This window comes from Thermobia domestica, chromosome 13, assembly GCF_964235325.1.
Source record: "Thermobia domestica chromosome 13, izTheDome1.hap1.1, whole genome shotgun sequence".
Lineage (NCBI taxonomy): Eukaryota > Metazoa > Arthropoda > Insecta > Zygentoma > Lepismatidae > Thermobia > Thermobia domestica.
In genome coordinates, this window is record NC_137466.1 from 95,475,040 (window position 1) to 95,488,861 (window position 13,822).

The 13,822-nt window shown below is 35.5% G+C and overlaps 1 protein-coding gene across 3 annotated transcripts in view; it reads right to left on the reverse strand.

The window, feature by feature from the left end:
• Positions 1-13,822, reverse strand: part of LOC145668360 (methylmalonyl-CoA epimerase, mitochondrial-like) — a 31,633-nt gene that overhangs the window by 6,591 nt on the left and 11,220 nt on the right. The window contains exon 1 of one of the 3 annotated variants that reach the window (XM_081736129.1): positions 6,414-6,528. The exons of the other annotated variants lie outside the window; for them this stretch is intronic. Coding sequence (XP_081592255.1) covers positions 6,414-6,455 — 42 coding nt within the window. The 5' untranslated portion in view covers positions 6,456-6,528. Of the gene's footprint in view, positions 1-6,413; positions 6,529-13,822 lie in introns of those variants that run through there. 3 annotated transcript variants of the gene reach the window in all.

Here is a 13,822-nt window from a genome sequence, read left to right on the forward strand (position 1 = left end):
AATAAGGCTGAGATGAAATCTATTCTTGGGATTTGGAATCCATAACAAAAACCGTTTTGTCCCCTCCTATTATCGTTTTTACTCTACGGGAATCAAGATTAGAACCGGAAGCGGTAGTAAATTTCTCACCACCAAATAATAACTATACACTAACGATATTTCTAATATCTCCGCATTTTAAATATACTCATAAAGAAGTACACATATATCAAAATTTGGCTTATTACTTTGATTACCTTAAACCAACGAACCTGGCTTATTATTTTCTTCTGAGCATTTGAATCATTTCATTAATTTCTTGTTTTTCTTACAAAGCTTAAAATTTCTGACACCTTCCGGTGCTTTTCAAGCTTCTTTATTTCTAAATATAATCTTCTATTTCTTTTTAGTTTCTTTCCGAATCAGTCATGATTATTTCAGGAGTTTTTCCATAGCTTTTATGAGCATGTGAAATAAAAAGAGAACCCAAACTCTTCTGTGAAATACGAGGAGCAGTCAGGAAGTTCGCGGAATATTGTTGTAGTTTTGGCATTTGTCATGCAATTACAATGAATCTTGTACAGAACAGTCCTTAGGTTCCCTAATTATGAATTTGACAAGTGTGAATAGTCGTAACAGTCAGTTTACGAATAATGTAGCTAAACACAGGAGTATGTGGTGATCAGTTGGTACATTGTCGCAGTTCGAGCATCCCGCAAACATCTGGTTTTTCTGCAAATTGGGGAAATCTACTTCAGATACCTACTTTGATAGCCTTAAAGTGTTTACGATAACAATACTTTTAAGGAAAACAGTGTCGGTACACGTTTCGTCAAGGTACAAGACATGACGAAAGAAGACTTTCGTCGGTGTTTTCAGCAAGGCAGGAGCGGTGGAGAAGTGTGTCTCTTCCGAAAGTGCTTACTTTGAAAGTGATTAAGTAAATGTGTAATTATATTGTGGTAATAAAGACCTACAATAAAATTCCGGGAACTTTTTAACTGCCCTCGTATAGCAGACTTCTCTGACTAATTTTAATTTCTCTGACTTTTCAGATCAGTGTGAACTCTGACTTAGTAGTTAATCAAAAAGTAGAAAATGCTCTCAGAACAGTAAAAGAGCAGTGCATTATTCGTATTTTAGAAAATCACGAAAACGAAAGCAGACAAGGATAAAATAAATAAATAAATAAATAAATAAATAAATTAATTAATTAATTAATTAATTAATTAAGAAAAGGCAGTAATCGGAACTGGCAGAATAACAGTAGAGAGAGTACTAACACGTCATGACGTTCTCATACTTCAGTTTCAGCTACTTCAATCCAGTAACTAACTTCAATATGTGCAAATCAACCTTGAAACCCATCAGAGAAGAAGAATCTTACTGTCATTATTCTGAAATCCTACATCCAAACAGAAAACAAACACACCACATGCGACGTAGACCAAGTCCACATGCTTTAGTTCCATTACGAGCAGATCAACCGAAACAACAAACACTGTGTACACATCACAAACAACCAAGAATGCATAAAACAAAATCACGAGATGGGTATGATAAAGAACTCGCCACAAAGAATATACATACACACACCATATTATTCAAACACTCGGTACGAATATACGATACACATCTGGTCACAAAAACATTATATGGCCTCCCAGGGTTGAAGTCCGAACCTTCTCACTTTCACAGGTTTGCACGCTAGGAAATGTATTTCCTACAAAGTACTGTAACATGCATAGTAAGCAAGACGAGTAAATCATTTCCACATGATCCCAAAACAAATTTTTAATTGATACATAGAGAACACTTACAAGAATGACAGAAAAGACTTAGTCAAAAATTGGCACAATGTATGCCAGATGATCTAAGAGTGTAGAGGAAGTACGGGGAGACTCGTCTTCATTATCCCGAAAGCTAGAAAGGGAAAGACAGACAGCCTTTTGTCTTTCTTAGTAATCGTATGCACTCTAAAGGGATTCATTTGTCTTACATTATGCCAGTTTTTATTATCTTCTTTCTGTCGTTCCTTGAAACTGACCTCTGCATTAGGGTGGAGTGAAAAGAGGCCAAAAAAAATTTTTTTCGAAATTCGATTTTGGATAGGGGGCAAAAGTTGCATCATATTATAGTACTTTACCATGGAAAATTTCAATTCTCTAAAATAATTTTTAGCCGGGGCGCAATGGGCCTAAAGTTTGAAAGATTATGCAAATAAGTGAAAAGAGGCCATTTTTTTTAAAAATTAAATTCAAATTTGGATATGTTGCAAAAGATGCATCATATCGTAGTACTTTACCATGGAAAATTTCAGTTCTCTAAAATATTTTTAGCCGGGGCTCCATGGCCTTAAGTTTCGTAGATTTTGTAAACAAATACATGTTTGTTGTGTATTTGTGTAATTATTAAACAGCTTTTCGCTTGAAGTAGACTGTAATTTGAGGGTGTTAAGATTCGTTGTCGCGACGAGATGAATTTCTAAAACTACCGAAATTCATATTCTATGTTACAGGCTACATCAACCCAAAATTTACCACTAAGAGGTGACTGCCGTCGAGTTCAATCCCACCCACCCGCCAACATTAGATTGAATTTTTCATAAGTTGCGTTCACGTCTTCCTGCAAAATACTGCGACTGTCTCAAAAGTAGGCATTGTTTTTCTCGAGTCAATTTTGGAACGAATAGAGAAAACGCTTTCTCGTGCCCCAGATACTGAAAGAAGTTTCACTAATCAATCTTTCCACTACTTGCGTATGACATTTGAACTCAGGGATATCAACACATGTATTTTCTGAAGCGCGAATTTCTTGCAATTTTTCGTGTGTCTCATGAGTCAGTATTAGCGTTCTGTTATATTACACTCATTCCAGTTAATCATTTCTGTGTAATTATTAGTCTCGAAGTTTAATACTGGCACTTCGAAGGAACGAATTTCAGAAGGTTTCTGGATTGGAATATTTTATCAGCAGCAAGGATTCGTGTAGCTGATCTGTTTTCACCAATCATGGCAATGAGAATGTTTTAAGGATTCGCATAGAATGCATTTCTGGAGATTACTTTATTGACTGGAGTCTTGTATGGTTCTTGCAAACATCGCGAAAGTTTTATGGTCAGGAACAAATGTTTAGCTCCGTATTTGACAAGAGGTTTCAGTTTGATGTTGAACCACTTCTTTAACCACGAACTTTGATGTAGTTTTGAGCTCCTCTGAAGGAATTGGCATTGATATACCTATAGACGCAAAAGTCTGTAAGCCACTGTTAACCAGCGAACATGCCCAAGTTTCCCAGGTTTCTTAATCTGCTAGGCTTTTATCAGTCTAATCTTATGACAGATTGGAGTATTTCACACAAGTACCTCTGATCATAACTGAGATCACGCACATTTTGGAGTGTAGGAGGTTCTGAAGAAATCTTTTCGAAGCCGTACACTAAATTTGTTTCACAATACACTAATGATCTACCAATAGAGCCAGAGAAAGTGTAAGGGCCAGCACTTATACCATCGATTTCTTTTACTAAATGACGAAGTGGTAGTTCAATGAAATGCAATAAGCATATGCATCACTGCAAGGGCCTAACATTAATATTAGTGCCATCGCAGCCGATAGCTACCACATCTAATAGGTCCACATTATTTTCTTGTAATTCGCGGCAGATGAAACTAGCAATATTCTTTGCTGATGCTAATCCGGTCAAAGCATTTCCGGTATAGCCGAGAAATTTGTTACCAGTTTCTACACGGATAGAATAATGTTCTTCCATCTTCATCTTCCGGACATCGTGAGCGTTTGGTCTTTCTTCCAATCAAAATAGATGGCACGAGGTTTCACTTTATTAACAGTCTCTTAGTTCTTACACTTATATCATTTTTCACAACCTCTCTTTGAATTTTACTTCTGTCAATTATGTTTTGCGACTGCTCTAGACTCACATATTTAAAATCTTCCAAAACCGCAGTAGCAATTGCTGCAATTTTTCTTCTAGTCACGCCGGATTTCTCCTTCACTTTTGCTAATGTTGGGACGAATTTTCTAATTTGCGTGCATCCAATCTGTGCTTGCTCTCTTGTCTTCTTCAAAGGATATTTCCAACTAAAATTGATCTCCTCCAGCTTCAGTGTGTTCTTTATTGCCTTCCTATCTTGTTTCCGAAGACGACAAGTAGTCTGAAGATTCGATAATGTAACTATAGTAGAGTATAATACTTTTTGGGTGAAAGCTTCACCGTAAGATCGCTTTTTGGCTTTCCTTCCTTCTCTTTTCTTGAATTTCTTTGTCCAAGTAATATAAATAATACCGAATATCATTTTTTACTCACCACCCAGTGACACAACTAGGCTAGTTATCGTCCGGGGCAAGAACTCGCCTTAGCCCCCCCTTCCCCCCGACTAACCAAACCAAAAGGCTCCGCAACTATATCTGATATTGGCATCAGACAGTAGTTCTCCTATTCCATTCGTTCTTCAAGTGATAAAGCTTGGTTTCAAAATTGTAGTACATATTTTAATTTTTAGTACAAGATAAAACACTAAACTACTTTGTAACTGATTGACAAATAATCTGAGAGTAGCATGCTTGACACATTCTTACAGTCTTAACGAAATAACTGCAAATCGCAATGTTTTCGGAATTATATTGGGATGTGGATATGTGTAGAATGAATCAACATCTTTTGCTTTTGAATAGAATGTTTAATTATGAAAAACAATATAGCTGTTGTCTGGAGTATTATACTCGGACATTTTACAAATCTCTTAAATCGATGTAAGTTAAATAAAAACACAAAAAGCTGGAACTAAAATTTAACCTTACGGCTTCTTTTGGATGCAAAGGTTTTACAATGTCCTCAAAAGATAGCTTGAAGCCAACATAAGCTCTATGGATATGATCCTAAGGTTGGTGAATCGTTGTTATCCTGTTAAGTTTCTAAGGTATTTTTTTTAATAATATTTAGTTTGCTAAAACTCCTTTCCTTGCTTTATAGTGAAAATAATTATATCCTCGGTTTTGCGGCTTCCAATTCGACGCCCGGGGCACAAGCCCCGTTCCCCCTACTTACATCACTGTCACCACCAACCAAACTATTGTACTATTAACAATACTGCCTAAAGTTCATTGTAGGATATCAGAAGTCTTATTAAATAGCAAAAAGCTTCTTTATGACAGACTCGCAAAATGCTTATAGTTGATCACTTTTCGTCTTATTATTCCCAAATTTCAGGACTATTGCGCCCCGGCTAAAAATAATTTTAGAGAATTAAAGATTCATGTTGTTATCTATTGACAAAGGATACATCTTTTGCCCTCTATCCACAATATAAATTAAAGTCTACTTTCAGCAAACATTTGTTAAATGGTTACATAGTAAACGGAAATTGATTTGCAAAATTTCAAATTTAAAGCCCCTTGCGCCCCGGCTAAAAATTATTTTAGAGAATTGAAATTTTCTATGGTAAAATACTACGATATGATGCAACTTTTGCCCCCTATCCAAATTCGAATTTCGAAAAAAAATTTTTTCGCTCCACCCTACTCTGCATACCAGGTAAGATATTGTTTTGTGGCAAAGTAGACACGCCTACTCCTCTCAATATTGTGATGTTAATGTCTTTCAAATAATACAGAGAAAGCGCCTGTTGAATCGGGAAGGGTCTAGGCTCATCTTTTCTTAAATTCTAGCAATAGTCCCCAGTTTCTTTTTCTTTTTTTTTAAAGTATATATATGTATGTATGTATGTATGTGTGTGTGTGTGTAAGTAAGTAAGTGTGTACGTGTGAAGTCTCCAAGGTGCCAAAGCAAAATAACTCTGCAAAAGGAGTAACACAAGATTATTAATATAAGTTTTTACTTATGTAAGTATCGTGTTTACCTTACCTAAGTTTCTCTACTTCCTAAGCACCGTAAAAAATAAAAATCAGCCAAAAATGAAAAAAAAAAAAAAAAAAAAACTCTGCTAAAACTATAAGTATATGAAGTGTTTAGCGTGCCTAACCAGTGTGAAGCCCAAATGGCTGGTGCTTCTTCAAAAATTCTAACATTATACATTGAAAACAACCTATTTCCAACAACTTCCTTCTCTTTCCATTTTTCGTATCTTTACTTATAACGGAGTTAGCCTACGGTCCTGGACTTTTGATACACTCAGTATATATAAACCCGAGTACTGGTTCAGGCTCTCGGTGCTGAGAAAGGACGTTCATCTCTATTCTACTAACCAAACAACTAGCGAAGAATAACGAACAGACGCCAAAAGTGCAGTAGTGCTATTCGCAATAACTGTTGCTTACAATACAAAATAAGTTTGTTAAGGTTTAGCCTGAAATTAACAAAAATAACCTTTTTTATGTGCTAAGGGAATTCTTATTGGAATACTAAGCATAGATACATCTTGTAAATATTTTGCGTAAATATACTTAGGTACATACTTTTTCTTTTAAATATACGTTCCGTAATTCAAAGCACGACATTAACACTGTGAAACTATAGTGGATACCAGAAGATTGTGCCGTACAAGTCGTTTCTTTAAGATAAGGAATTTGTTGTTCTTAGTGTTTCATAAAGAGGAATTTTACTGCAAAAAACAGAGAAAGCAAATACGTTTTTCAGGTTGAATTTGACTTTATCCCACTTTGAAAAGAAGAAAGAAAGAAAAAAAAAAAAAAAAAAAAAGAAGAGAACCAGGTGTGCTCGTGTTAAACCCAACCCTATTGACAAAGATAAACGCCCGATTACTTATCATTTTCAATTTTTGTTAAGCTTACATTATTTAAGGTTTGCTAGGAAGTAACAAATCAAAAACTTACAAAAGCAAAAAAAACCTTGCAAAAGGTATAACACAAGATTATTAATTAAGTTTTTGCTTATGTATCATGTTTACCTTACCTAAGTTTCCTTATTTTCTAAGCAACGTAAAAAATCAAAATCCAGTTTAAAAACTGTCAAAACTATAACAAGATAACAATATACTTTTTTTTTTTTTAATTTTGCTTTGGTCCACACTTTCAATCACACTCTTCATACACAAGTAACATAATCTATAGTAACATAAGCACAAGTAACACAAGTAACATAAGCTAATGAATGCTGGGTTTTATTGCTACTTTTTCTAGCATTAGTTTCATTTTTAAGAAAAGATATCACAGTTAAGGAAATAATCTTCGTTCATGAAAGAAGTAAATCTGATGTAACTCTGATACAAACTTATTCCTTATAGTATATCCCTCTGTTTCACTGGACGTAACAAAACTATAAAAAACTACAAAATGTAATCAGACAAATTCACATGAATATCTATACAATACAATGACTCACCTGCAATATTTTTTCAATGAATGCTTTTTCAGTCTAACCCCCCTACCCTAAAGAAGATTGACCGCGAGTTCAACTGAAATGCTGACTCAAAAAGCATTCATTGAAAGAACATTACAGGTGTCATTGCATTACTTATACTAAAAATATGTTCGATACCCTCAATAAGTAATCACATGAATATAATTCTATCGCTATTAAAAATGAGGTTATCTACAGTCATTCTAGGCAGAACAAACAAGACATACTGCAGAATACGATTACATACTTATTATGATGTTATATAATTACATGCGTATTTCTACACAGTACTCACCCAGTATCTCGCAGTGATTAACAATTTTGTCTTAAATTTTCATAAATACTTTCGGCATAACGCATGAATGTCCTTCATCAGGATATATAATTAAGCTAAATTGTGAAGATGTATTATTCACTTTCTAAGGTGGTAATAACCAATAATCAATTTATAAGTCAATGATATCCAAATTTTCTCCACATGACGAAAACATTTTATCAAAATACTTTATTTCTACTTGCTACTTTGATAAATATAGCAGAAGTGCGCTTTTTTTCCAACATGAACGAATAATTTCTTTTTCAGGTTACCTTTACCAGCCTTCTACCAAATTATCGAAGAATTCATTGAGACAATGCGTACTCTTCTTCCATACCGAAGTAATAGAAAATTCTAACATTTAAATGAGATATAGTCCTGGTGAGCCCATTCCCTTATTTCCTTGCTTGACACCCAGAATAGCAAAAATTGTCAAAAAAATATAGCTTGAACATGGAAAGGAGCCTGAGTCAGTGTAATAGTTACTTTGCTGACAAGACTTTCACTAAGCGGCATTTATCAGGTTTTATGCGTTTGTAAAGAATCATACATTGTCATGACTAAAAGATACATCAGCATTAGACGTAAGGAGCATATTAGGAAATCTAAGAAGACAAAGACGCCATATCAAGTCTCTAAAACATCTGCAAAAATCGAAGCACACGGATCAGGACATCAATATATTAAACAGTGGCACCTATCAATTAAAAGAGTTTTTGTGGCTTACTACATCAGAGCCAAGAACCCGAGTCCACGTGCTGAAGAAAGGAAGTCTTGACAAACAGTGGTATGGTATCATTAAATTTTTATTAATAAGAATTAACATTCACAAAACCCTTTTTACATATCAAACCTTGTACAATAGACCAACAGAATAGCCCTATTACGTAATTTGGTACATATATAGTTGACACAAAATATATAATGTTACTATTTTATTTATTACATACATTTAAAAAAAAGATTTCATTACAAGGAAGATATAAACAATTATTGTGTACACACTAAGTGGGAGATTTTTATTTTTTTATTTTTTATTAATCATCAAATTAGTTACAAATTTGTCATGGCAACATTGATTCTCAAGACATATCGCACTTAAATGTTGGAATTTTCTATTACTTTGGTGTGGGTGGAAGAACAAGAGAAGACGGGTAGATATAATCTGAAAAAGAAATTGTTAGTTATATTGTTTAAAAAAACCTGTCATATTTATTAAAAATAGTAAACACTTATAGACTCTTTCATAAATTGTTTTCGTGGTTTGGAGTAATAAAAGAAACCACTGACTTATAAATTAGCTATTGGTACTGAAGTGCTATACCCTAAAGTGTAATAACCCATCTTCACAATTGGCCTAAGAAATACATCCTAATGAAGGGCATTCGTGCGTTATGTCGGAAATATTGATGAGAATTTACAGTAAGTTGTTACATGCGTGTTGTTAATTTACACCCATCATGTACTAAACTTCAATACTCATTATAGCGACGTTCAGTTTGACAAGTTGTCGGCCAAAAAGGAAATACAAATATAACATTTTCTCGGTAGAAATCACCTTCTACTTCGATAATAATGTTTGTTTTATTACCAACATACTACATTCATCTTTGTGCAGGTTTAGAATAGGAGCGCACGATGATAATGGCTACAAAACTACTTTTAGCTTTTAAAATAATTTTCCTTGAGAGCGTATATTTACATTCATGTGTTAGAAGATATAAGGTCCATGTTTATATCTGCATTGCTACATAAGAACAGTAATAAAATTCTAAGGATGAGAGAATACACAACAATATGGTTTCTCATCAGTTTCACTTTTGTCCCATAATATGTAGCATTCGATTCGTACAAAATATCATAACTGGCTGAGTAGATGAACGAATTCGGAGCTCCAAAATAACACTTTCAATGAAGTGCTTCCGGATATCTTCTAGCAACTGTTCACATTCAGTAGGAACATCTGTATGAAGCCACTATTTGCTTCATAACTCAAGTAAAGCACAAAAGGTTAGAGCATGATGACGCGGATGCTATATTGCGAGACAGTGTATCTGAGAGAACAGTGAGATATTTGGACTCAGTAAGTCATAGAGGAGGGGAGAGGGGGATCAGTATAAACTCACTTTTAACTCGTCTCTTAACACCAGGTTTGTTGTAATTTTCCCCAGCCCAAAAGTACTTAAAAAATAAATAAATAAATAAAATAAAACCCCGAGAAAACCCACGCACACGGTGTTTGTCCACCACAAAGTTCACTTGGCGGGGGCTGGGATCGAACCCGGGACCCCGAGAAAAAACGGACTGAGCGACATGGTTGGCGACGGTCAGTCGTTCAAACACCTGATCTGCTCCGGCCTGCTGCCAGTATCTTCATAAATAATTGAAGAAAGCACTTAGTTTAGTTCTATATACTATATAATGTAGTCTGCATATTAATTAGTAAGGAAGAAACACTGAGAATCCAAGTGATAGAAATACGATTTTCATACATGTAGTTCAGATAATGAATGTGGTCTTTGTTACTCACTAAAATCTTTTCACCGTGAGAAAACGTTTCACATATATGTATTGGTGAATGATGAAAGATTCTTTTGTTCTAATTAGTGGGAGAAAAATTGAGTTATTAGCAGTTCTCATCGAAGAAAAGAAATTATTTGCGACGCAAAATAAAGTATAAATTGAAGAATGATTTCTGTCTTTTCAAAATATACAGAGCGTCCACAAAAATTACTTATATAACCTGGTGACGGTTATAGTTTCCTTACGTGTAGTGTAGTTGCCCTGGGTAACGTAATTGTGTTGTTCTAGTAGTGTTACTTTTATTGACAAATTTGAAAGTGATAGTTTTACCCATAAATGTTGATTTACCGTTTATATCTGAAAATGAAATCTTTGAGTTTTACTTGCCACGGTTATGCCGGTTAGGCTAAAGGAGACGGTGATAATGAGTAATGAATGAAATGGTGGAATGAAGAAAGTGGGAGGAAACGGGAGAACCCCGAGGAAACCCACGCACACGGTGTCTGTCCACCACAAAGTTCACTTGGCGACGGCTGGGATCGAACCTGGGACCCCAAGCACCGATTTACCGTTTATAAATTTTTTACATCGACATGGGTAAATCGTGTGACTTAACACCACAGAAAGCCACTAGAATTAAAACATTAAGTGACTGTGGCAAAACTAATGCTGAAATACCTGAATTATGCAACTGCATAAAAGTAGAGTGGGTAGGCAGCTGGCCAAGATTCGGGAAGCAGGGTGCATAAAGAGTGGAAGAATTGGCAAATGTGGTCGAAAAATGAAATCCTCGCCTAGACAGAACAGTGCACTGAGACGGTTTGACAGGTTTGAGTCATCAGCAAATCTTGTTAGAAATTGTACGAAAACATCTGGCGTCGATGTTTGTCCGCGAACAGTGAGAAACAGGTTAAAATCAATGGGTATGCGTTTACATAGAGCTGTCAGGAAGCCATACCGGAACAACGTAAAAGGCGCGTACAGTTGGCCAAAATTCACAAGGATTGGATAAGTGACCAGCGGCACAAAGTTCTGTTTAGTGATGAGACGAAAATAAAAATTTATGGCAATAATTCACGTGCTAGAGTTTATCGCATGACTGGTGAAGCACTTAATTCTGTGTATACTGTAAAAACTTCCAGGTACTCTACCAGTGTAATGATTTAGGGATGTTTTTCTTTTAGTGGAATTAGTACATTCGCATTTGTGATGGTGTTGTTAATGCACAAATTTATAAAAATATTCTTAAAACGACAATGATACCTGCAGGTAGATATATATTCAACGTTGTTTCCATTATTTTTCAAGACGATTCTGCCTCCTGTCATTGCGCCAAAGTTATAAAAGACTATATGCTGTCCTTACGTCATGATACCCAACTTCCTTGGCCTGGTATTTTGCTCGACTTAAACCCAATTAAAAATTTATGAAGTGTTTTGAAGGATAAGGTTCCAGCAAGACGTCCTACAGCGAGAGCTCAGTTAATTCAAGCAATAAACGACGACTGGCAACACTGCATTTCAATAGAGACACTACAAAACTTAGTAAACTCCATGCTGCAACAATGCAAAGACGTTATTACTAAGCGTGGACATCCAATCAAGTATTAGCTTGAGCCAAAATTAATTGGGTACACTTCACTTCCTTTCACTTAACAATTGACGTCATATTTAGGTAAATATCATCAATTGTTGTAAAGATACATAACTTCTGTGAGTAGATTTGGATTTTATATAAAACTTCCTTTAATTTGATGTATATATCATTGTATGTTTGTGCATATTTGGGTAGAAACTTCTTTGAATTCCTTATAAATGCGTAAAACCCCAAAGAGTTGGTATTAATTTTTCCATGACTGGATATAGAGGGTGGAAGGGAACAAGACCGAAAAAATTCGTGAGGTGATGCTACAGCTAAAAACAAGGAAAAATAGTTCAAATAAATATAGGGCCAACACGGCGGCGCCTGTGCGTACGACATTTCGCCGGCATCCTTGCTCTAAGTGCAAGTACAATATCTGCCGAACAAATAGATATGCATCTGCCGAACTGCAGAAGACACTCCCAAAAGGAGAAGGGGATTCATAAAATTAGATATAGTAGGGGACGTGAAAATGAATAATACGTACAAACATAAAATGACCTGGTTATGTTTAGAATGCGTACTGAATGATTGATTGGAATGTACAAATGGAAATTTCCAACTGGAGCGTCAGGAAGTAATGTACACAACACCATACACCACGAACAAGATGGTTTGTTGGATCGACGAAAGCCACGTTTTACGAGTCGCAGTTGCCTAATCGGTAGGGTATGTACAATTCTGATGTCAAAATGCCAGACAACAAGGCGGAAAGAGCATGGGGCTGAACATACCGCCTACATTTTTAGCGAGGTAATGTGTAGTCGTACCTCCGAATTCTGAAGATGCCTTTTTGCCATGATCTGTACATTTTCACTTTCTTTCTTGTCACTTTGTATCTTACTGGTAGCGAAATAATTAACATCCTCCCCCGATTCCGCCACTTTTCTGTTTTGGACGCTGTCGGAAACAATAATTGCGAGTGGTACACTCGATCCAACAAACTACCACGTTCTTGGTGTATTCTGTCATATACATTGATCCACGACGTTGCAGTGGGGAATCCCCATTTGCATGTTCCAATCAATCATTCAGTATGTACGCTAAACATAATTAGTCATGTTAAGTTTGTACTATTATTCATTTCCACGTCCCCTTGTGCAGTTCGCTCTGCTCCTTTCTGTTTGCGCCATCATTTTGGTGGAGTATGACTTTCTTAACACACTTTTGATCCAACGTCAATATCTCTATTTACTCGGAAGATATTGCAGATAGAAGAAGGATACCGGCGAAACGTCGCACGGCTGGTGCTCGCAAACTCCGCTGCGTTGGACTATGTTTCTTTGAGCTTTTTCCCTTGCTTTAAGCTGTAGAATGAGCTCCCGAAGTTTTTCGGCCTTGTTCCCTTCCACTCTGTATATATACTCTTGAGACGCTATATCGATTGAATATACAGTATATCTATCTATCTATCTATCTATCTATCTATCTATCTATCTATATATATATATATATATATATATATATATATATATATATATATATATATATATATATATATTGCCGTTTCTGTTCTATGGTGACAAATGCTGAAATCGGAAATGGTTAATCTGAACCACTTTTCGTTTGAATAGTTAACGGAAAAGATGGAACCCATTTTTGGGCAGTTGAATTGATTGAGTAAACCGCATCTTGATATTTCTTACCATTTTTGCTCTATGGAAATCAATATTGAAAAAGACGTAGTTGTAAATTTCAACCATTCGTGGTTTTGGTAGTGTTGCGGGTTGTGATGGTATGTTCTCTTAAGACCCTGAATCGATTGCGGAAAAATGTCTGTCGCTTTCCATTACCATTTTTGTTCTATGACGATAAATGTCGAAGCTGGAAATGGTTAATTTTAACCACTTCTTGTTTGAATAAAGGCTGAATGGAGAAGACAGAATCTATTCCTGGGACGCTGAATCGACTGCAAAAAAACTGCTTTTGGATATCTCTTACTATTTTTGCTCTTATATTTGACGAAAGACGAACGGACGAAGTCGTTCTGTAACAAATGACATGAAATGAAATCTTTAAGTTTTA